The sequence below is a fragment of the Mirounga angustirostris genome, unplaced genomic scaffold (genome assembly GCF_029215605.1).
Source record: "Mirounga angustirostris isolate CCGP_5_RB_7025 unplaced genomic scaffold, mMirAng1.0.hap1 SCAF_1, whole genome shotgun sequence".
NCBI lineage: Eukaryota > Metazoa > Chordata > Mammalia > Carnivora > Phocidae > Mirounga > Mirounga angustirostris.
Window position 1 is genome coordinate 76,562,671 of NW_026991709.1, and position 26,595 is coordinate 76,589,265.

General features: G+C 36.0%; 1 protein-coding gene across 2 annotated transcripts in view; it reads right to left on the reverse strand.

Moving 5' to 3' along the window:
• The window catches only part of TP63 (tumor protein p63), a 234,479-nt gene that overhangs the window by 114,642 nt on the left and 93,242 nt on the right, over positions 1-26,595 (reverse strand). For both annotated transcript variants that reach the window (XM_064581768.1, XM_064581824.1), the window contains exon 3: positions 26,101-26,233. In XM_064581768.1, the coding sequence (XP_064437838.1) occupies positions 26,101-26,233 (133 nt within the window). The remainder of the gene's footprint in view (positions 1-26,100; positions 26,234-26,595) is intronic.

Sequence of the window (26,595 nt, forward strand, 5' to 3'; positions counted from 1 at the left end):
TCTTAATGAACTCCTCATGCTCTCTTCTTTTAAGTATTCCTTTTTATTCACTGGATTTTGTCATTCAGATCGATTACCTTCAGGGTAAGAGGGTTAAGCTACAGTGTTGAAAGGCTAAGTCGATAACAGTATAAATGGTGTGTCCTGAACCTGTAAGAATATGACCAAACCAGGACCCTGATGCTTCCTTCTGAGCATCTTTTTAAAAGATATATTCAGCATCTTCTCTCCCAACTAACTCCTGAAATGGTCCATATTCTTTCAATTTTTATTTAGCAGTCATAGTGAATTCTCAGTCATGGTCAATAGCTAGAGGACTGTGTAGGTAGACTAAAACTCATGCATGATCCTCAAACATCAGACCACCTCCATTTAAGTCTCCACTGTTTTTTTTTTTTTTTTTAAAGATTTTATTTATTTTTTTGACAGAGAGAGACATAGAGAGAGCAGGAACACAAGCAGGGGGAGTGGGAGAGGGAGAAGCAGGCTTCCTGCTGAGCAGGGAGCCCAATGTGGGACTCGATCCCAGGACCCTGGGATCATGACCTGAGCCGAAGGCAGACGCTTAACAACTGAGCCACCCAGGCGCCCCTTAAGTCTCCACTGTTACTCTAGAAGGAAACAAGTCAAAAATGCTTATTGGGTCACATCACTGGGAAAATTGTCAAGTTTGAGTTTTACCTCCTTTCCTAACTGGGCAATCTAAACAGAAAAATAAAAGTCAAGGCTAATTTAAATAGTTAAACATTAGTTGATTTAATTGTATCCTAAGATCAAGTTATAGATCCATGTTAATGCTAGAAGGGATATTAGAGACCATTGGTAGAGACTATTTTATTTCTTCTCACACATACTTGCACATATACACATTTCATTTCTAACATTAACTGAATACTTCATTGTGCATGGTCTTACAATAAGACCCAAAAAAGAACAAGACTCAGTATCTGTCCTCAGACTTCCTGATAGAATGGAAGACACATCTCTGAAAAAAACAAAACAACAAAAACAATAAAGTTTATAAAGTCAGGATGAAATGTATATAAAATAGACGCTAAATAAAATAAATGCCAAGTGTTAAGTTACAAGTAACAGTTCTATGGAAACAAGGGAGAAGGAATGATTAATTCCCAGTGAGGAGATATGGAGTTTGGTCTTGTTATGGTTGGGCAGGAATTAAAGGAAGACAAAGAGAAAACATTCCTAAATTAAAACAACAGCATGGGACAAAAGACAGAAACACAGAATTCTGTATTCAGAATAATGAAATGAAGTTAGGCGAGCATGGGGGAACTTGGGAGATGGAAGGTGGAATGGGAAACATATGCTGGAACAAGACTGGTGGGCTTGAATTATTTCTGTCTTTCTCATACATAAGCCGTTATGATGTATGATTTATGAGTTAACCTCCCTGAAGATAAAGATATTGGCTAGATCACCTCTTATTTCCTATGGCTCTATTTTTCTAACTCCTTGGATTAAAAATTGGAAAACTTCATATGAATTGAAAGGATATCAAAAGGATTCTAGAATTAGAGCGAACTGTCTTCTGCCATTGCTGTCACCAAAGATTAACATCAACTACTCTTCTCTTTCTCATCTTCTCCAGAGAAGTGTGCCTGCCAAGTCCACCCAACTGTCACAACAACGTTTGCCCTCTGACCTTTGGCAAACAATGCACAGAATGCCTTTTTAAAGGGCTAGATGCTACACACTTGTTTCTTTAAAGACGGACCTGCGAGGCTAATTAGAGAGTTCAATGTTCTGCCCATCTGGGGCTAACATTTACATTTAGGACTGTAAAGCAAAACTAGTGCTCCTAATAGATCCCCAGCTTGGGAGGACTCTAACCCAGCAGGGGCTAGCGTAGGTTCTCAGGCTAATTTAGGGATTCAAACACCAGGACCCATTTTTTTCATCATACTCTTCTAGAAGTCTATGAGTCTCAGTAGTTAGCAATCAATTAGGCATTTGCTCATAAATTCTTTTCCCATTATTTCCTGGGACTATACGTGGACACACCCATAATGAGAACCACTTTCTCTTGTGCCTCAGCACGAAGAGCAGGCAAAGGAGAAAGAGCTCTGCCATTTTCTCTGGGAGGGAAATGTGGTATTCCAAAGTTAAGGATGAAAAAGAATGCCTGGCTTACAGTGATGATGTTATAAGCAGTAATTCTAAGCACGGGTAAAAACAGAACTAAAAAATCTGACATGATTAAGAGACTCTAGAACTCATATAACCAATCCTTTCTCATTTTAGAGGCTGACAATATAAAACCCCCAAATGGAACATACGTGTCCCGATGCTTGGCAACAGTTTTGTGAAGATGAAATGGCTCTCCTCAGTCTCAGTTTGGCATTTTTATTTGAAAGAATTACATTACCCACTGCATTTAACTAAGAGAAATACATGTTTACCTATGTTGCCATGGCTTACACCCTAGGGGTACTAGAATTGCATCTTATGTACCCATTCAGCTGCCTCAAGTTCTGCTTTGAAATCAGTTAAGTTTGGGTCACTAGGACAGTTTTTTTCTAATAAATACATTAAGCTATTAGTAAATATTAACCTCTGTTTCCCTCTGGTAAAATATTTTTCACATTTAAGTTTGGGCCTTCTAAAAGGTAAAAGAAATATGTGAATTAAATGAGAAAGGAGAAGTTACAGAGCAGTAGAAACTGAGGACAAGACGTGTCAGACACGCAGAGAGGCGGAAGAGGTGGCCAAGGATATGGATATGTCACCTCACAAAAGCATAGAAACAAAGTACACACTCAAGCAGGTAGATAAAACTAAATGGAGACGAGAGAAAAAAAATGACATTAGGATCTAGGTAACTGTGCAGAAGGTAATCTCTACTCTGTCCTGAAAGTACAGAATGTAAAAATCTAGCAAGAAGAGCAGCATCCTCTGGGTTTTGGGATGAAAAGAAGGAAGGAAGGAAGGAAGGAAGGAAAGAAAGGAAGAAAGAGAGAGAAAGAAAGAAAAAGAAAGAGAGAGAGAAAGAAAGAGAAAGAAAGAAAGAAGAAAGAAAAGGGAAGAGAAGGGAAGAGAAGGGAAGAGAAGGGAAGGGAAAGGCAGGGCAGGGCAGGGCAGGGCAGAGAAGAGAAGAGAAGAGAAGAGAAGAGAAAAAAGAGAAAGAAAGACTGATTTGGGGGGAAATGAGGAGTTTGGAGTCATAAAAACTTTACCTACATATTAAACTAAATCAAGTGGATTCAGTTCATGGCAAATGACTTACTTATACATAGTTTTAAACTCTCTTTGCTCTCTGTAGAAAGATTTGTACTTAAAACAGTCAATTAAGTAAATGGGTTTTGAGGATATATTTGATGAGAGATACTGATTTTTATATAGCACTTCATCGTAGCAGACTAATGTGCTATATCTGATGCTCTACCTAAAAGCGCTTTGAACTTGGCTTGGAGAGCAATGGCTCCAAGTCAAACTATGGGCCTTAGAGTTGAATCTAGTGGTTCTGATACTTGCTGAGTCTGTGGGCTCGATGACAACCTGAAACTCCATGTCCACATTTATGACATGAGGACATCACAACTTCATTACCTCGCTTACAAGGTACTTGTGAGGACTGTCAAATAAGAAAAAGGGTTGGGGCGCCTGGCAGGCTCAGTCGGGGAGCATGGGACTCTTGATCTCGTATTTGTGAGTTTGAGCCCCACACTGGGTGTGGAGATTACTTAAAAAAATAAAAAGAAAGAAAGAAAAAGTGTTTTATAATCTATAAAGTGGAAAGGAAAAAAATAGAAGAGATTAGAATTACCAGTAGTGTATTCAGATTGCCAAAAAAGTGATACGTGTAATGTCGCTGTGTTCTCCTTATCATACTCCTTCCCCAAACACACACACACACACATACAAACCCACAATCTCATTTGCACTTTATCTTTAACTCTCTCAACTTGAGAACCATCAGCTCACAAAAGAATTCAGTCACAATGAAAGATGGCTGTGGAGCACACTATTAAATATACATAGTTCTGTTTTATCTTCTGCCAAGTATGAGATTTGTTTTAAAGGAAATACTGTTTGTTAAAAGAAAGCAAATTTGCCTTCAGACAAACCATAAATTGTGAAACAGCCATGAATTAAGTGGGTTTTTTTTTTTTTTTCCATATCCAGTGAAATTTTTTTGATCTTCAGGGGATACAGACTGGATGGATCTGTGTCCTCTTTCCCTCCCAAGGTTATGCCCAGTTACTTACACATTTTAATTATGGAGCTAAATGTCAGACTGCTTGGGTGGTGAGATCTGATGATCCTGAAGATCTCTCCTAACCATGAGATTTCTATGATTAACAAACAAACAAACAACAACAAAAATGTGGGGAACCCACAACATAGCAATAAAAACGGAGAGGATGTTCAACAGTATTCTTAATGCCACTTAGTATTTATGTTTGGTCATTTAATGTCTAGAAAACGATTGTAGTGTCTGTTAAATAGGGAACAAAGTTACCTCCAAAAACTTGTGGCAGCCAGTATTATTCTCTAACTCTGCTAAGAATTGGCTTCTGAATTTTGAGTCATGGTCTGCTAAAAGGAAACAGTTTTGGCTTGGCAACTCACCCTCTTTGTCTGAATTAACAAGATGTGTACAAAATTAATGAAGGCATACTCAAAGAGATTTCTAACTGAGCCCATTAACCTTATTAAACACAGCTTCGCTTCACAATAGTTTCTTAGAGCCATAATGGCCTGAAGCTGTCTGAAAGATTTACTGTCTAAGGACTTCGACCTAAAATAAGATTTACAAGGGAAATTTTGGAGGAGTAATATAAATGCAAGAATGAGAATTACTCAAAGGGAGTGAGTCTGACATGATCCGAAGGGATTAAAAAAATACAGTAAATGCCTTAGTTGGTAGAGTAGAGGTTTCTTTTTTCAGATCCAAACTTTGTAGGGGAAAGTGTATACAGATCATTGCATCAAGATCAAGATAACTTTGAGAGAGATTGCTTCATATCCTGGTGACTTAACTTCCCAGAGAAAAGAAGAAAAAAAAAATCTTTACCACTGGTCTTCCTTAGGAAATCTTTTCACTGATTTATGGATTGTAGAGGAGGCCACCAACTAAAAGGAGAGACCCCGTTCTCTCTTTACGTTGAGAGGCCTTGATGTTTGAGGATACAGCTGCCTTCAGATGCTCAGATAAAAGACACTAAGTGCAAAGTCGTAGTATTATCTACTTATTACCCCACTTATCTGCTTATTTCTTCCTTGAAGTCCTACTTCTGTCTGCAGTATCAATCACTTCCCCGGCAGCTTGTCTCACTACAAAGGGAGGATTTGATCCCCTGCTTAGCCCTCCACAAGCAGCAGGCTCGTGTAAGACTAATTCATTACACCACCAAGGCTGCAGGACAAGATTATGTGGGGGGTGGGTGTGCTATGCTCTCAGAGCACAATTCTTGGAAATGATGCAGAAATTCAATATCCCTTTCCATCAAACATGGTAGTCTAGGCACTAAACTTGGCATTGAGTAAGCACCAAACACATTAGAGGAAGTCTTGATACTTTCTCCAAATAAGAATAAGCTGTGGTTAGGCAAAATGACAATGCGAGAGCAACTATGTCACATTATCCAAGAAAAATTGACAGTCTTAAGTTGGTACATAGATATTGGTGAAATATAGAGTTGGTTTCAAGTGACAGTATACAGGCACTTTATTTTTCTAAAGGGCGCATCATAATATAGTGCAATTAGGACATGTGGATGCTAGGCTCGCTTCTTCACCAACTGGCTATGTAATCTAGGGCTTGCCACTTCACTTCTCTGAGCTTCATTTCCTTTACTGGTAAAAAAAAAAAAAATATATATATATATATATATATATATATATATTAGCTATGAGATATCTCTGAAGGGTTCCAGCACCAACAGTCTAAGAGAGTGCATACAGTATTAGGTTATAAAGAAAAACAAGCTGGCTTGCGTTATATCCAAAATAAGGGTTCTGCTTGGGAAGTGATACATAAAAGTTTGAGCCAGGGACAAGAAGCAAATTAGCACACTGTGCTGAACTCCTAGCTGACTTGAACTCCTAGAATCATTATAAAGGTTCATTTAACTGTCTTCATTAGCTGCTCTTAGTACATCAAAGGAATGTTTCCAAACCTTTACAATTAGCCATGTAAACAAAAGCACAATTTATTACTTCACCATGCTCAGCAAATAAGGTTTCTGATACATTATCACATCCTACTGAGGATAATATCTCCATTAACACCTTAGGTTGGGCATACAAATATTAAACGTGGTCTTATACAGTGAAAGGTTTCAATACACTTTAAGAAGTGAATCAGTCAATGAATTTGCTGAATGTCAATGAGAACTGACCCTACTGATCAACATTAAGCAGACATTGCCCAGACGTTTTCTGTTTTAGTTGAATGAGAGCCAAGATCTCATTCTCCAATAACCAAGCAATCAACCAAACAATCCTTTATTCAGTCCTAAGTAGTGCTGATACTAAGTATGCCCAAATATTCGACTCGGGAAGTCTAAAAAAGAATCTGTAATAAAAAGAAGGCAAAGATGAGTAACTAAAGAAAGTAAGGGTTTCTTCAAGGCCAGTCAGGTGATCAGTGCTGAAAATCTCTTTCATGGTTAGCTTTATGATAAATATTGCCTGCAGGTAGAGTATGAAACAATATTAAAGAATATGCATCTTTGGGATCCTATTCTTTTAACTTGGAGCTCCAGAACAAGAGCCATATTTTCAATTGTTTAACAGTATGAAATATTATGGGTGCCTTTTATTTAGACATACATACTAACCTGTTCACTAATGAAGTTAAATTGCTTTTAATAACATTTAATTACATCAAAAATCCAAAGAGTTAATGTACTTATAATGGCATGAGATATACATTATATGTTGTTGTGAAGATCAAGAGTGATATGGACGTGAAATAACTTTTTTAAACTGCAGAAGGTTATTCAAACATAAGCTATTTTATTTATTTGTTTGTTTCTGATGGATAGGTATCATTTTCTAAATCCTTACTACAATTAGCTTTGATTCATTCAGATGAAAACCTCTGACATAGAACATGATTTATACAGAAGTGACTGACTAATTTCAAGAGAAGACTTGCAACCTTAAACATTTTGTCCTGCCTAACAATCTTTAGAGATGACTTGGATTAGCGTCTTCAAATTTGCAAAAACTCAGAGAAAAATGTTCTTCAAAGGAAAAAAGAATAGCCTTCTAGGCACAATACTTTTGGATAATTCCCCAAATGTCAAAACTTCTGTTGTTTGATTCTATTGCAAGTTGCTTAATAGATGTAAAAGAAGCATTTTAAATTAATATTTACACATTCCATATGAACAAAAAAAGCAATAGATGGCATATAGAAATGGCAAAAAAAAAAAAAAATCCAATGAGGATGGACAGGAAATTGTTGGAGGGATTGCATCTAGTTTTCAAGACAATGGCAGAGTAGAATGATTACGTAGTGTCTATTAGGTTCTGTGGGGGCATTCAGAAGACTCACATTGCACCATTTCCTTAAAGAGCTAAGAATTTGGTTAAAGAGGTGAGCCAACTGGACCTCCAAACCATTCAACAAACATTTGCTGAGCACTAAATAAGGCCAGGCTTTGTAATGTGTTTCACAGAAAAGAAAGTAATAATTCCTGCTTTCATGGAGCATCAAGCTTGGTGAACAATCTGTCATAATTTATAAATCACTTTGTGACTGATTATTGGAATCAAATCAGTGGTGACAAATTTTCAGCCTTTAAAAAAAAATGTATTTAGCACTGCCAAATTTAGTGTATAAAGTGAGTGATCAAATTGGATAAGATGATTCTAATTGGGAAAAAAAAACTAGCTTTAAAATAAGGACATATATTTTCTTATGTTCCTGATCAGCTGTCACTGAAGGTGAGTGACAAGAAGGTCCAGTATTGAACTACCCAAGGTGGCCACTGAGAAGGACAGCCTGTTTGAAGGTCTAAATGGGTACAGTCATTTAAAAAAACTTTATTTCTCTTTTGATACATCCCTATTAGGGTATAAAAATCATCTGTAGTATGTATTTATTATAATCATATTTTCACTCAAAGACCACATTGCCTAGTCAATTAATTCTAAACAAATTATTATGCTTCAAATGAATGCCAACTACGTGGGAATACAAAGCAAGGATCAAACATAGCTCCTCCATCCACTGGGCACATAACCTCTAACCCAAATAGATGGTAGAGCTTGTTAGTCAGACACAAATCACAGCTAAAATGCAGGCATAGATCATAACATCCATAACTGATTTCCATCTAATATTCTCAAAGGGACTGACTAGAGATAATACTTCATGAGAGAAAATTTTACTTTTCTTTTTACCCAGAATAAATTTCTACTCTTCTATTCAATCTGATCATTACATAGAATCAACGTTTTGGAGGATGGGAGAAACTATAATACCTTTAATTTTACACATTTTAAAAATACATACATGTACAAATAGAATCAGAAAACAATAGTAAGCATTTGTTCAGCACTTCCTAATGCTAGGTATGATTCTTAGTGCTTTAATTTACATGATTTTTATTTATGATTTTATACTCATATTAGCCTATGAGGGAGGTGCCTTCATAATGCACATTTTACAAATGAGGGAAGAAGCATAGGATGGTGAAATAATTTGCTGTTAAGTCACATAACTAGCTAAGGAGTAGACATGGGCTATGAGCTTTGAACAGGGCTCCTGCAGCCACATTAACTTGCTTTTGTGCTGAGCATGGCAGGAAGCTTCTCTGGCCACCTCTACACACATGCTTGTCAATGACATTGACCAGGAAGTGGTGTGTGTGTGTGTGTGTGTATGTGTGCTTGGTTTTTTTTAGGCCTTCATTTTATCCATTATCTGCACTTGAATCTATATGAACTCTCACTATGACATCCGTATACCACTGCCAAATACATTTTCAGTACACACCCTTGTCACAGCCTAAAGTTGAGTCAACCGTACAATGACAAGTCAACCCTCATTGTGCAGTAGGTGTTATGGTATCATAGGCAGTTTTAAAGCATATGCTAAATTTGAGATTTGGGGTCAGAATTTTTGTATTGTTTATGATAAGGAATTTAAATAATTGCTTGATAGTAGGGCTCTAACTTTAATATATATATTTGCTATTGGTCTTTCTGGATTTGAGAGCAATTTGATGACCAATTATCTAGAAATTGTAACAGAAGTTTAAAAAATAATTTGCAACTACTTAGAATCTCTGTGACTCAAGGGTTTTTTTTAAAGAATTACATAATAAAGGGCACCTGGGTGGCTCATTTGTTAAGCATCTGCCTTTGGCTCAGGTCATGATCCCAGGGTCCTGCTCCGCAGGAGGCCTGCTTCTCCCTCTCCCACTGCCCCTACTTGTGTTCCTGCTCTCAGTATCTCTCTCTCTCTCTCTGTCAAATAAATAAATAAAATTAAAAAGAAAAAGAATTACATAATAAAAATAACACCACTAACCAAAAAAAAAAAAAAAGGAGCTGGATCTTAAAGCTGATAAAACATAATTTCTATATAAAACCACCCCTTCAGTTGTATTTATTTTTTTTTTTATTTTTATTTTTTATTTTTTTAAGATTTTATTTATTCATTTGAGACACAGAGATACAGAGAGAGAGAGAGAGAGAGAGAGAGAGCATGAGCAGTGGGAGAGGCAGAGGGAGAGGAAGAAGCAGACTCCCTGCTGAGTCAGGAGCCCGATGTGCGACTCGATCCCAGGACCCTGGGATCATGACCTGAGCCGAAGGCAGACGCTTAACCATCTGAGCCACCCAGGCGCCCCCAGTTGTATTTATTTAAAACAACCCATCGTGTTCTATGATTGGCCTAATAAAAAGTAAATATTAAAAAAAATTATTGAGCAATGCTATTGCAATAATCACTTTCTATTTACTATCTCATTTAGCTTTCACAATGATCATATTAATCCCATTTTATAAAAGGAAAAGTACAACAACCCTAATGCTTAGAAAGGGTTAGTTATTCATACACCCAGGATATTTAAACACAGAGCTCATGTACTTAGCCCTTGGAATAAATCTCTAACAGTAAAATACTACTTGATTTGTTTTATGTGTTGGCATGTTCCATGAGATTTCACTTTTATGAGTTATTCCAGGAAAACTTGATATCAAAATCTAGATCTCAAGATGTCTAGATTTGAATATAAGTTATCTATTTTGTAGTGAAGAAACTGAAACTAGAGAGTGGTAGTGACATGTGTCGGGTCACTCAGCTAAATGGTGTAGAATCCATGACCAGAATTTAGGTTCTCAAACTCCTATGGCAACAGCCTTTTCTCTGTACAATAGCCTATTTTTGTATAGACTGTACAGTCTATTGAAACGTTTGAACCAAGAGTCTCTTCTTGCAATTCAGCCATAAGATAATGGCTTGATTCTATCACCCATCAGACAGTTTGGTGTCCTAGACTCTGCATGGTAAAAGTTGAGACTCACAGTTTTCCAACCATGAACTACTCTTTAGCTGAAACTCTGGATAGATTAATAAGGCTAGTTTCATTCTGTTGTTACAGAAGGATAATTTGAAATTAAAACCAAACTTCAAATCCTCCAAACCTCAAGTGATTATGGGAATTCCTTTAAAAACAAAACCAGCAAATCAAATGCCTATTTTATCCTTTACCATTCAGACTTTCACCAGATAAAGCAAGAAACTCAATTTCTGTAACACTATGAACACCATCCCATTACCACTACATAAAGAGATCACACTTTAATTTTTTTTCCCCAGTGAACTAAAATCACAAACTATCCCTATTTATTTATTTAGGAACTGTATACAACCAAAATAAGAAAATAGTATGTGAGTCATTACCACTCAAGGTTTTTTAGTATGACCCAGATGAGCAACAGGGGTCAGAAAAGAAAAAAACAAAGTGAAAAAACCCACAGACAACTCAGTTTTTGTTTAAGATGCTATTATACAATGAAGACAGGTTTTTAAGTACATATTCCATAACTATTAAATTTCTCTGATAGATTACAAACTTTTTATATGTCTGTCTTAAGGCATGATTGTTACATGGTAAAATTTGTGTCAATCCGTACTTCATATCTTTTGCTTCACACTGTCTTATTTGTCCATTTTAAAATGCCACCAAGGATAACATATACTTACTATTTTCCTAAAATCACTCCTAGACTGCAAGTTGAGGGATCGGCAAGGCATGTGTGTGGGAAGCAGGAAAGATTACATCAAGAGAGCTTAATTCCTGTCACCCCAAAGACCAGATGCAACCAAGAGAAAAAGCCTTCTCTTTAAAAGGTGCAAGGCAACTGTTGTTCCTAATTGTTCTTCTTTCTGTTTTTGCGTCAAGGTGGGGTGGGTAGGTTTGTGTGTGCATTTTTTTTTTAAACCAAAGAAGAGATTTTTTTGCATGTAACATTTACCACCACGTTTTGTTTTTTTAAACATGATTTATGCTTTTAGAGAGGTTCATTTTCAGCAGAAATCTGAATGAGGACACCGTCTGTAGAAAGACATTCCAATGAACTGGTTAGGCAAGTAGTTGTTTGGAAGGAACACTGCCTCGGGGCTCAGGAGGCAGATGGAGGTAGCAGTGGAGGAGTGGGGAGTACCAGGACTCAGTCCCTTCTCCCTTCTCCGGCTCCAGACAGGACTCATATTCATGACTAATCTTCAGGAGTACAATCCCTCACTGCCCACCTCCCCTCCACAGAAAGCACTGATGAGGAAGTACTCCTTTTCTCAAAAATGAAAATGTTGCTTCCGTGTACTCATTTTTGCAAGGCCCCCCCACCCCCTTGACCTAGAGAGAATAGAAGGAAAAGAAAGTCCCTAACTCTTTAGATTCCACGCCACGGAGTGATTATTTAGGATGGGTTTTGTTATATGTGTCAAACAGGGCACATTCGTTTTATAGGTTTTCACTCATGGTTCTGGAAAATGTGTGTGCCTGCGCTGTGTTTCCATCAAAGTCATACAAAGACACAAAAGAGTTTTGGCAAGACTGCATTCAGAAACAAGGATGGGTGATTTATCTGTTACTAAGGATGAAGGCATGGAGTTATCAACCAGTCCAATTCCATGCTTTTACACATAAGGAAAATAGGACTCAGAAGGGGAAGTTATTGGTCCATCAACAGATAGCCAATTAGTGGCAGCAGAATGAGGACTAGAACTTCTAGGACTAGAAGCCCGGACTTCTGACTCCTAGGTCAGTGGCTTCTCACTGAAACTCACGACTGCTGAAGTTTGAGGGCTCTTCAAAATGGAAGAGACTCCCATAATAACCCTTCTAATCAGAAATAATCCATCCATCTTGGGTGTTTTTTTTTTTTTTTTTTGTCTTTTTGCTTTTTATCTCTATTCCAGTTTTTTATCAACATGGTTCTCATTTTCTAGTTAGTGGCCTATTCACCTATTCCCTAAAGTAAAGGGACGCTCATTTTCATCTATGTTCCTACTTTAAGAGCTGAGGAAGAAAAAGTAGATAATGAACAGGTTCTTATCTGAAAAAAATAGTCACAGCTAAAAAAAGACACAATCTCTTAATCCCAACACACCTACTTCTCTTAACAATAACCACATGACACTGCAGAGTTTGGGGACATATGCACATGCAGGCACCTCCACATCTCCAGCAACCATTCTCTAGTTGCCCATACTCTGTATCCTATAATCAGTTCAGCAAGACCACCATGTTAGAATGTATCCCTTTCTTCCTTGATCTGACCCCAACTCAACTATTTGTCTATTTTCTCATTCCTTCTCTTCCCTGTTGAGTTCCAGCCAAAACTTCCTTCCAATACACAATTTACCAAGTTAACTTATACACTTAACTCAAGGGGTCTCAAACTGATAGCCCACATATATGTTCGGTGGGTCCAGGGAACTTAACAAAAATAATAATAATTTGCATTACTCTAAGTGAGGCAAATATTCTCCAGTTCTTACTTACCATCATTTCCTGTTCTCTTGCATTGAACGCTTCCCACATTTAAGGCTGCTCCCTAACTAACTTAGATAGTTCTCAAGGTCTAAAGTACCTTCTCTTTCTCCTCTTTCACATGGCCAGTATGTTTCCTAAGCTTTTACATAGACATGATTATCAGAATTCCTGCTGAGGTTTGTCTATATTCTCCTCTGGTGCTTACCACTTTCTATCTTGATAAGAATTGTTTGTTAAGTGTCTCCTGTCTGGTAATAAATTGTGAGGTCCTTGGGAATAGAACATGCTCTTTACTTATTCATTCATTCTTCAGAATGTCTCAAATATAGAAAGCAGCAAATGTTGGCTAGGTGCAGGACCACTGAGTTGCTTAATGCCTAAAAGTTATGATGCTTTTTGAGTATGATGTGAATACTATCCCCAAAGTTATAAAGCCCAGCAGTCATTGCTGATGACTAAATTGGTCTATTGTCCAGTATGGGTACCCATTTGTCACCTTGTTTATTTATCTCTCAATAGGTAAGCAACAAATATTTTCTTGGATATGATTTAGATCATTTATAACCTAGTTCATTAACTTCATAGCTGTCTTCCTCACTGATTTTAAGTTATAGGTAGTGACAGACTTAGCTCTTTTATTTAAACTTTATACCTTTAGCAGAGTATCTTGAACTTAGTAAATAATCAGCACATTCTTGTCAAATTGACAAGAATACAAGCATGAAATTTTAGTCTTTTTGCGAGGGAAAAGATTCTTACGAACCTACAATTTAAGAAAACCAGGTATGAGAATTTGTTAACAACATCTTACTGATGAAGACTTAATAAATGTTTAATTACTTTCCGAAACTATTACATTCTACCTTTTATTTTCTCAATGGCATAACCCAGCAGAACTTTCCACATATTTTAAGATGAGTCACAGCTAAAAATGTCTATTTTAAAGTAGTGACTGGCCTAGAAGTTTCTTCTCTGTCATTATGGCTCTGTACCCTTGAGCAAGTCACTCTGCACTCAGAGCCTGAGTTTCTCAGCCTATAAAAATACATATGTTAAAATATTGGATTGCACCAGTGTTTCTCCGACATCAGAAAATTACCTGGAGGGCTTATTGAAAGACTGTCGCCCTTCCTCTTCTGGTTTCTGATTCAGCAGATCTGGAGTGGAACCCAAAATATTTGCGTCTTTCAAAGTTCCTGAGTGTGCTGGCCAGAGATCACATTTTGAGAACCACTGAACTAAACTGTTTTGGAATCCACATAGCTCTGACTTTATTCACACTAATATTCAAACCCAGGGATATCTGGGTATCCAATTCCAAAGTTTGTGCTCTGGAGTAGAGAATATTTTATTATGTTAAGATTACTGAATGACACCCAAATAACTAAAATAAAATACTATTTAGTAATGGAAGTGAAAATGTTTTCTGTGAGTTCTTGAGACCTGAATGGACACCAGAGTACATGAGCTTTTAAAAGAAATCTGCTTCAAAATTTGACTTAATTTGAAGAAAACTCAACTCTATCTAGTTTTAAATGGGGAAAAAATGGGCTTAATGGATTTTATAGCATACTAGTATATCTTCAGATATTACCTTCTTTTTTTGAAATTCAAAAATACAAATCAATGCAAATATTGCTTTTATCGGCATCAGTAATTGCTCTACTTGGGATTAATAATTTCCTGTTTCCAGCTTTATCATATTCTAAGAAGTAATAGTAATGACCATCACTACTGAGAGCTGACCTCATACAAGATGTTATGTTAACGGCTTGACATGTCTTATCTCAATATGCTAAATAGCTTTGCTCTGGTATGTCACCAATATCATCATCCTCATTTTGCAAGTGGGTAAAATGAAGCTCAGAAACATATCAGAATTTAGCCAAGGTCATCCACATAGTGAATGAGAGATCTGGATTCAAAGGCAGGCAGCAAGCTCCTCCAGAGCCTGAGCTCATCAGCACTATCTCTAATAGGAGATAGAAAGGTGGGTCTACTAATCCAGAAAGTTAGGTTTAATCCAGAGTCAATCATAAACCCTATTGGAAACATTGGAGAAATTCACCCTAATCAACTTGGATCTTAGTTTTCCTATCTATTAAAGGAAAGCTAGAGTAAAACTACATCATGTCTACTGTTTCTAACATTCTAGAATTTTCTGAGTTTTATAGATAAAATAATATTAAACTGGTCGCTTGAAGGAACGAACAGGTGACTCACAGCATATTACTTCAAAAACAAATCAGATTCTCTCTAAACCAGCATGATAGGTTCAGACTCATAGGTTTTTAAGAGGATGTAAGGTCAGAACCAGCTCCTGTGTTTCTGCTGAAATCCCTTTCTGTTTATCTGCCCTCTTCAACTTTGTCATTCTGAATGCATACACACTAAGCACAGTGTCTTAAGTAACACTGCTGAGGTTACACCAAAGACAGGTGTTAGGGGAACTATTTCCCTAGGGCTATCATTTCCAACTCTCCCTCCTCAAAAACAGAGGGAGGGGATACAAGGAAAAGGGTTTCTTTTCAGATTAAACACAGCGACTGCAAACACCTTCCCCTAGGCAATAAATTCTCTGCCAGTGCGTGCTGCAGTTTACCCAAACACCAAAGCAAAAAGCAAACAGCCCCTTTTGTAAGGGAGGGGCTGTCACCTGTAAGTGATGTTTGTGAATTTCTAGAGAAGAAGAAAAAAGAAAAGAAAAGAAAGAAAACCCTTTCCCTTATTTTATTAAGCAGACTGTTTGTTCAAGGTTTGAAATGCATACTTGTGTTTAAGGTAAAAGTCCCTGGCTTGGCAATCTTGAACAAAGTGGTGCCTTCTGATTGGCTACACTGCACAAAGAACAGAACAGGAAAACAGTCTGCTCTTCTGGGGACATCTGAACTCAGTCTAATCTGAGTGGATATTGGGCCATGTCATAAGCAACATAAGTAAAAACAAAACCCATCTTCCAAAAAGTGGAGGGCTTTTTCTATGCGGAATATATTTTGTTTCATTTGTTTTCATAGAGCTAATAAACAAAAGCTTATTTGATACAAATTATGGTTGAATGATTATTTTAATGATAGTAGCCAAGGGGTAAGGGTAGTAAAGATCCTAAGAGCAAGGGTTAAGGAGTGCTGCACAGAAAAGGAGAAAATGTATGTGCATTCCCATGTTCAGGGCTAACCCTAGGGGGTATGTGTATATATATATATATATATATATATATATACACACACACACACACATCATATATATATATATGATGATATATCATATATTCATCTATATTCATATTCATATATATATCATATTCATATATATACATATATATATATATGAAATACACTGTGTACTCTTCTTTCTTCACCCCTTTCTTCATATCATTCCCATCCCAGTGATTAGGCCTGCTCACTGCACTCAGAGACGCTCCATTCTCCAAGATGTCTTACTCATCTCCAGTCAAAACTACCATCCCTTCCATAGATCGCAATCAAAGTTATACAAAGAGGGACTGTTTCACCTCTATGTGCAAATGACTAGTCACCCAAAAGTATTTGTATTTTTTAAAAAGAGATAGTTTAACCAAAATTGATTCAAGTTTATAGACACTTCTGCACAGTTGTATGAGTATAAATTGAAAATAAACTCATGAAAAGAAATTTGATAATAAGTATCAGTAACACTGGTGTTCATACAATCTTACTCAATAATTACACTTATAAGCATCTAGTGCAAGAAAATATTCTCTATATAAATATTGTTAAAAATCTATGAGTAAAATAACAGTTAAATCATTGTATATCTATGTAATGACATAACAGAGCAATTAAAGTTGTCTTGAAGACTAGTAAGAGAAATATGTTCACCACTGAATGCAAAAAAAGATTATAATTTTATATATGATATGATCTGAATACATCTTATAAATCCATTCTTACAAGGAAAAAACTGGAAAAAAATGAATAGTTTTATAACTCATCACTAAGTAGAGATGACATATGCTTTTGATACTTCTAAAGTTCTTTTTCATTAGTATGCGTTGCTTTTATAATCAGAGAAATTTATTAATTTGCATTTTATTATGAAAAGTAATATATACTCACCTATCTCAGAGTTCTTATTTTAAAAAAAAGCATAGACAGACAAGTGATAACAAAAAAATTTTTGAATGACTGTATTTTTATACGCCAGGAACTTTGAATGTAAACAAATCAGATAATGAAACAAACTATTACAATTCTCTGAGGCCAATATTAGGTATTATTGTCTATCCATAAAAATGAGGAAAGAGAGGCTCATAGAGATTATCAAGTTCACACAGCTAAAACTGGTAAAGACAGAATTCCAACCACAGTATATCTGGCTAAAAATCTTATGTCATAATACTAAAGTAAGTAATAAACTGTAAAATCCTGTTACATAGAATGTAGTCATCAAAGTAAAAACAAGAACAAAAAAACAACCTTGCATCCAGTCTCCCTACCCTGAACTGTAGTGTTTCTCTGGAAGACCTGACAAGGAGGAAGTAGAGATGGGAGAGAAGTAGGATACTTGGAAAGGAATGAGGGAATGCGTGGGAGGAACAAAAAGACGGTAGTAGTGGAGATGTGAGGGTGGCTGAGAGGCCTTCCTTCATGTGAGCTCCTGATATTGGTGTCAGACTTAGAATTGGCAGATATTATGCATTTCAGATGCCTGGGAGACAAAGACATACAGAAAATAATTGCTGTTTATATGAAATATCAAGGATCATACCCCTTCCACCTTTTGAGCCAGGAGAAAGCACGTAGGGAGGGAAATTGAGAATTTTTGAGTGACTCATGCAGCAATGTTGTTCACCAGCCCTTTATAGCCTGACTAGACTGAATTACTGAAGAATACTTTGTTCACAGAGTATGTGCTTCTTATTTATACATATGAAGAATGAAATTTATCAAATGAGGACAAAACAATTGGCATATCAAAAACAATTTTGACACAATTCTACAATTTTAGAAAACATCTATAGATGTGGTTCATATTGAGTTATGGTGAGTCAGCGTGTGCGTCTGCGTGCATGTGTATGTGTGTGTGTAGACAGGGAGGGAGAAAAGGTTGACGGAGGTTATGGAGGGAATGCTTATAAATTTATATTTAAAAAAATTCAGCAATTTAGAGCTCTGACATGATTTATGGTCCTGCTTAGAAAATATAAGTACTTATTGTTCTTTGAAAAAAAATCATTCTGATGAACGAACCCATCCATAGAATTCCCTATTCTTCCTGATAGTATTCAGTCAGAATTATAACTTTAGTATGAAGGAAAAACAACATCAATGATAAATATCCTATTCAATAAAATAGACTTGAGTTCTTTAAAAATACATTTGACATTGAAAGCAAAAATTATAACATTGTCTGATGGAGTGTTCAATGTACATAGATGTAATGTATATGACAACTACAACATCATGGGGGAAGGTTATGAAACCAATATTGTGGTAGGTTTTCCACATTCCATTTGAAGTGGTAAAATATTGATTCTTAATAGACTATGAGAAATTATGAATATGACAATCCCTAGAGAAACAATTAAAAATATGCAAAGAAATATAGCCAAAACCAAGATAGAATAATTAAAAGGAAATACTAAAAATAGGTCAAGTGATCTAAATAGTGGCAGAGAAAAGGAAAACAAAAGCGCAATGGTGAGAACAAACACACCAAACACAAATGCTATATATATATACACACATATATGTGTGTGTGTGTGCATTTATATCATTTACTATACATATATAATATAAATACACCAATTAATAGAGATTGCCAAAATAGATAAAAAGCGACCAACTATACATTGTAGAAGCAACTCCACTTCGAATATAATGATAAATATAGGTTAAAAGTAAAAGGATGAAGAAAAGATTTACCATGACAACACTATTCAAAAGTTAGATTGGTTACATTAATATAAAAACAAAGTAGACTTCAGAACAAAGTACATCACCAGGAATAAAGAGAAATATATAATGACAGAAAGATTAATTCACCAGGAAGATAAAAACAATACACCTAAAAATAGAGTTTCGATATATATGAAGCAAAAACATACAGACTTAAAAGGAAAAAGAGACAAATCCAATACTGGAGTTGAAGACTTCAGTATTCATCTCTTAGTAATCAACAGAACTTAGTAGGCTGAAAATAAGCAAGGATAGAGAAGAACTGCATAATACCATAAACCAATGGGCCTCAACTGACGTTTATAGAACACTCCGCCCAACAAAAACAGAATTCACAGTCTTTTTAAGCACCCACAGAACATTCATCAAGATAAACCATATCTTGACTCATGAAATGAACCTTAACAAATTTCAAAAATAGGAGATCAAACAAAATATGTTTTCTGATCATAATGGAATCAAACTAGAAGTCAGTAATGGAAAGATAACAGAAAATACCCAAATACTTGGAAATTAAACATGCTTGTAAATACACACAGGTCAAAGTGAAAGTCTCAAGAGAAATCATAAAATATTTTAAACTGAACAATATAAAAATAAAACATGTCAACATTTAGGGGATGCCACTAAAGCAGTGTTTCATGGGAAATTTATAAATGTAAATACTAACATTAGAAGACAAGAAAGATCTCAATTCAAAAATATAAATTTTTAATTTAAGAACCCTGAAAAGGAAGAACAAAATAAACTCAAAGAAGCAGAAGAAAGTAAGACTAGAAATAATAAAGTTGAAAACAGAAAGACAATAGAGAAAAACAATGAAACCAAAAAGCTGAGCTGGCTCTTCGAAAGATCAATACAATTAATAAATCTCTAGTGAGACTGATGATAGAGAAAAAGAGAGAGGACACAAGTTACCAATATCAGAAATGAAACAGGAAGATATTACAGATCCCACAGACATTATAAGCTTAGTAAGGGAATACTCTAAACAATTCTCCATACAAAACTTCAAAACTTTGATGCAATCAACCAATTCCTTACAAATCACTATTTTTTTTTTAAGATTTATTTACTTATTTTAGAGAGAGAGAGTGCACACATGCAGACATGGGCAGGAGTCACAGAGGAAGAAGGAGAGAGAAACTCAAGCAAACTCCATGCTGAGTGTGGAGCCTCACGTGGGGCTCGATCTCACGACTGTGAGATCATGACCCAAGCGGAAACCAAGAATCGGGCGTTTAACCCACTGCACCACTGAGGTGCCCCTACAAACCACTATTTATAAAAACTTACTCAAGATAAAATAAATCATCTCAATAGTTCTATAACAATTAACGGAACTGAACTTATAATTAAAGAGCTTTCCAAAAAGAAATATCCAGGCCCAGAGGGTTTCATTAGCAAATTCTTCCAAACATTTCAGAAGAAATAATATCAATTCTATATAATCTTTCCTAGAACATAAAGATACCGCACACAAAGCACAAACACAGAAATCACACTGAGGTTCATGAACAATAAAACTGGCAAGATGAAAATGACCATGCATCATGATTGTTAATACCATCTCTCAATGGTGAGCTTAACCTTCGTTTGCTTTAAACTGTAGTTTCTTTCCTATCTGAGTCCAAACCTTTAAAGCCTACAAAATTCTACCTAGTCTTATCATTTTATAGATATTATAAACAATGCTGTAATGAAGCCTTCATTTCTGTGTATATGTGTGTGTGTTGTGTGTACGTTATCAGTATGTAAATATCTGTGTGTGTGTATACTTATTTACATATCTTGAATTTTTTTGTGAAGAAAATGCCTAAAAGTGGCACTTATGGATGAAGGGTAAGTACCTTTAAAATTAAATAAAATAGAAGAGGCAAATTGTCCTCCAAATATATCAATTTATATTCCTGCCCAAAGTGAAAAGATTCTCTGTTTCTCAACAATTTCATCAGCACTGGATATCATCAAATCATTTAAATTTTTGCTGACCAGGTAGATGATAATCTGACACAATCTATGATGATAACCAATGAAACTCATTGTTGGAATTCACAATTTTTTTATTATTAGAGAGATTGAATATTTTGTCTGTTAAACATTTGTGAATTACTTAGACTCTTTGCCAAAGAGCAGGGACTTCATCTTTCTCTTATTAATTTTTAAATGTTTAGGTTGTTAAGGCCATTAAACCTTTGCCATGTGTTATAAACTTTTCAAATTTACATTTTGTCCTTTTTTCTATAGAAATTACTCCTTAGCCAAATGTTTGAATCTTCTCTTTTAAAACTTCTGCGTGTTACCTGATAGTTTTTTAATAAATTATTTTCATAATAGTTATCCAAACTTGGACCTCTTTTCCCTTCCCTGTTTTGATCAATTTGACTCATATTTCAAGACCTAAAAATATCACCTTCTCTGTAACATATTGCCAGTCTTTTCAGGCACAATAAATCATTCCTTTTGTGTCTTTAAAAAATAAATAAATAAAAATAAAAAAATGAAAAAATACATACATGTGAGTAATTTTGTACACATTGGCTCATTTGCTGTATTATGGTGTTCTCAAAGCTAGAGACCATGATTTGTTCATCTGTTTCACAAAGAACAGAGCATGCAGTAAGTACTAAGGAAATGCTTGTGGCTAGATCTAGTATGTATACTTGAAATCTTATAGGAATCTTGGACCATTTAAGATGTAAGGCAGTATACACGGTGCTATGGCCTAAGCCTTTCCAAAACACCCACTATCTGCTCTTTGAAATGCAGAGCTGAAGACTTTTCGTGTATATCTGGGATGCTACAATAAGAATTTACAAAGCTGGATGGTTTTAGATAATTGCCACTTGAATCACAAGGGAAAAACCCAGTTCAACTAAGTAGGGCTTCCTTTAAAGCACAAAGAACCAATAAATGCAAAAATAGAAGTTACGTAGTTTCCATCAATCATTCCAGGAGAACATTTAAATGTTGATGCCCTTATCTCCTTCTTGAAGATATGACAGGCATGTTTAGACAGTTTGTAAATAAGGCAAGGCTGAGATATAAAGGAATATATTAGACAGTAGAATCAAAAGCCAACAGGATCTTGGAAACACAGGCTAAATTATGAAAAAATTTTGAGAAATCTCATCACCTTCATTTGCTAATTCAATGTAGTTCATTCTTCAGTGACAGTAAAATCATTCTGATGAAGAAGGCACATACATTCTCTGCAACTCAAATTTCCTTTGTTAATAATCAGAGAAAGACATTATGACTCTATTTCATGACTAATTACTAAGGTGAAGGTTGTATAAAAAAATCGATAAAAATGGGATGCCATTCTCAATTTCAAGATTTCTGTCCTTAATAACCTGACATGTTTCATGTCCCCAGATTCATATTTCTTGCATAGTGAGAACATGCTTGGCGGAGATCCCAAATTTTTAAAATATTATATGCAAAAGGAAAGTAATTTATGTGCAGAGTTTTAGATCTATTTAGCTATTAACCTCTACATAAGAAAAGTGAAAATATGCTACCAAGTAGCAGAAGCTGTCTGTTTAAAGGACAAGGAATCTAAGAGGATCCTAGTTCTTACTTTCCAAACCAGAATACTAGTTATAGGATCCTGAGCATGTCTACCATTTTGCCACTCCTGTTGCTGAGGACTGTCACTGTTGCACATTCCCATCGATGTGTCCTCCACACGTGGACATAGATGAGGATGTTGGAATGATCATAAGACAAAGGAAGACACAAGATTCATACAGACCTATAACTTACTAGCAATATCTCACTTCTTTGGATATTAAAAACAGAACAGCCACAGAGAGGCAAGCTTAAGTCATCAAGTTCCTTCTCCCTCAACTTGTAGATTTCTTTCAATATCCTTGTTCCTAAGTGACCTATCACTGGGAAAATCACATTTCATTTTATTTTCCAGCTTTTTCTGGATCATTTCAGTCCCTATTTCCTTGCAATGTTTCTGGGTCTTATTTCCTGATTTTGTGTTACCCTCAGTTTAAGCTGGTAAACAATTCCAAGCTTGAAGGTGCTAATAAGTGATGGGACGAATGTTTTATCATCCGTCATTACTGATGGTGACCTGTGCCTCTTCAGAGGAGGCAAAGTGTGGAGACTCTACTATAGGATTATCTCGTGGAGGAGGAGTGGTTTCTCCACACAGACATCCCTAATGCTCACAGAACAGACAGGTACTTAAGAAGAAATAGAACTCAAGTTCCTCTCAAATACAGTACCCTGGAGGAAAAATGAGAAAAGAAAAGATCAAGTCCAGTAGTATGGGTAGGATACTGACTCTGCTGTTGAGTACACATGTCATCCTAGAAAAGTTATTTAACCCGTTTTGCCTTTGATTAATTTATAAAAGAGCGATAATAAATTCTACCTCACAAAGTGATTGGAAAGATTAAGTATCAAACATGTTAATTGCCACCGACTATTGATGCTTAAGGAAAAGGTAGTTTCAAAATTTGTAATTTAGAATTATAACAAGAAAATCTGGATCAATTTCAAATTGAACACACTGTTTCAATCAGTCCTCCTAGTAGCATTGTTAAAAATCTATTTAAAAGAATCAATATCGTGTGTTTGTGTATGTGTGTGTTTATAACTGACACTCAGGAAAAAAATGTTGAATGCAAATGGATAATCCTTTTAAATATCAGTATTTCTTAAATAACAGTAACCTCCAACCCATACAGCAGTGCATTCTTAGACACTTATCATGAGGGCAATGACATCTATGTAGTTTCTTGACTTTCTCCCCTTCATTTTTCCCTTTTCAAACATCATTGTAGAACTTCCATGACTCTCACTCAGATACTCCACTAGGATTTCTTTAAAGTTTCCTTTAGCTGATTTGTAAAAGCACCAAAATGGACATTAAATAACTAAAGTTTTGCTCAGAGAGCAAACCTAGGTACTTTCCAACAGAAGTGAGAAAACAGTGGAAGTAAAGAATAAAGTACCTCAGCAGCGTAGCATCTTCCAATTGACAGACCATAGTTACAAGGGAAGGGATACGAGAGGCAGAGGGGACAGGAAGCTTTGCCGCTGTGAATGTTCAAGAAGAGAACAGTCCTCTGACAGGAGAGATTCTAGAACTGTGCTTCCTAATATTCTACCAACTAGACACATGTGGTCATTTAAATTTTAATTTAATTTAAATTAAGTTCCTCAATTGCACTAACCACATTTCAAATGCCCAAAGGATACATGTGGCTAGTGGCTATTGCATTGAACAGTACAGAATATAGAACATTTACATCACTGAAAGAAAGTTTTCTTGGACAGGACTGCTTGAAAGAGAACTTTTTGACTTTTTAAGATAACTTCCAATTCTCATTTCGCAGGACTTCAAAATTTCCTAAGGGCCTATTATGTGACAGCTACTGTGACAAATGCTGAGCATGACAAAATATGGCCCCTGTCCCGTTGAGAGACAGAGAAATAAACGATGATAAGATTGTATAATAAGTAATAGGACTAAAAATAGGCCTAGGTTGCTTCAGAGGAATGGTCTCTAACTCAGACTGGTGGCGAATAGTGATATGGAAGTTTTCCCAGAGAAGACAGGATATACTGTTTGTTGAGGGACAGAGAAGAATTGGCTAGAGGGGGAAAACAAAAACAAACACACAAAAAAGATGTTCCTAAGGAGAGAATTTCTAATAATATAAAAAAATAAGAAAGGGCATGGCACATTTAGAAACCACATGTTTCAGTGTGTGAAAGCATGTGAAATAAGAGTAGAAACCATAAATAAAAAGGCTTGACTCTCCATTTTAAGCTTTATATAAATTCACCTGCTTTTATGAGTTCAGAAATCAGAACAGAAAATCCCTGGAGAGAATATAAAAGAAAGGTTTGCCTGGGCTTTTGCTACCTATCAAGAGGTGATATTATTAAGTGAACTGGAGATATCCTAATTTTGAAGTCACTCTCAAATCAGAATTTACCCCTACATAGGTTTAATTGTAATACATTCCAAGGCCTTGAGTGACCTGCCCCTTGGATTTATCCATCCTTTTCCTTTCACTAGCTCAAAGATAACAGAGAACTGTGTCAGTATTAGAACAGAAGGGGCCATTGAAGAATAGTTATATTCCTTTTATCAATTTAGGGGCAAAACATCAGTATATTTGCAAAGTTACAACTTTATATTTTTGGCTCTTTCCTCTTCCCTTTCCTGACACACCTTCTCCTAATATTAAAAAAAAAAAAAAGTACAATTCCAGATAAAAAAAAAATAGTGAAAATTCCAGTAAAATCTTCTATTAGATAAGACAGGCCAGGTATTTTTAAAGTGATTTTCAAAATCATGTTGACACATGATCTATGAAATCCCCACCTTTTTTTCTAGCTCTTTTCCACCTGTTTTTCTAGAAGGATTTGTTTGTTTGAGTTGTGTGTGTTTACAGAAAAGTAGGATTTGTATGGTGAATGAATAATAATAAAAAAAAATAACAAGACAAAAAAAAAAAACCACACACACAAACAAACCAGCACTATGTACTACAGAAATACAGAAAATTTCATCTAAACATTTCAGAAAAGTGTTTTAATATTATTAACCCATTACACTTCTGGTCTCCCCATTTTACAGATGAGAAACTGAAGCCCAAGGTCATGAGTGACTCACTGGCAAAGCATCCCCCCCAAAATACTATTTTATGTATTACTTACCTTCTTTCCCCTTATTCTATTACTAGGTACTTAAATCTGTATCTAGATTCACATTGAATTTACTTCCTCCTCCTTTATTTAAGGATAGTTCCATGAAAGAGGCAGCCTGCCATAGTATAGATAGAATTTGGATAGAATTCAGATCTAGACTCTGGTTCTGACTCTAACTTGACCTCTTGTAAAACCCTGGACTGGTACCACCCTCTCCAAATTGGGATAGACATAAGGAACAATTCAAATAAAGAACATAAGGGATTATTCCCACCCACCCACCTTCCTCACACCAGTGGAAGCATATGCAGTAAGAAGAGTTGAGGAAGACGCAAAATCCACAAACAATTTTCTCTCTGCTGATCACATTGACTCTCTGCCCAGTGGCCTTGTCCATTCAGGGCCATCTGCCTTTTTATATGCCATGAAATACACAGACTTCACAGAGATGTGGATGGCACGGCCCACAGATTAAAGGAGACGTTCCTACCACTCACCCACATGGGGTCACTGAGGTCCGAATCCTGCATGCGGATACAGTCCATGCTAATCTCAATCTTGTTTCTTGCACCATTTTCTGATGGTTCATCCACAAAGTTCAAGTCAATGGGCTGAACTGAACATATGGGCCTACCATAAAGGACAAACAAAAGTGTGTTAGGCAAGGAATGGGACTAAAACACAAGCATCCAGTTGACAACAATGATCTCCCTCTCTTTCCTTTGGCAAGGCTCATTCGTTGGAGTCAGAGACTCTAGGTTCAAATCGTGGCTCAACCACATGCCAAATGTGTTATCTCAGGCTGTTCAAATCTAAGTCCTATTTGTACAGTGGGAATCATGATCCCTGCCCTTGTCAGAGAATTGCTAGGTAGAACATGGGAGAGAAAGGATGTATCGGGAATTGAGTATTCTATACCCTATCCCTTAGAGTACTAAGTACTTTGATATTCTTTTATCTTCTGCTGAATTTACTCACTTATCCAAACTTGA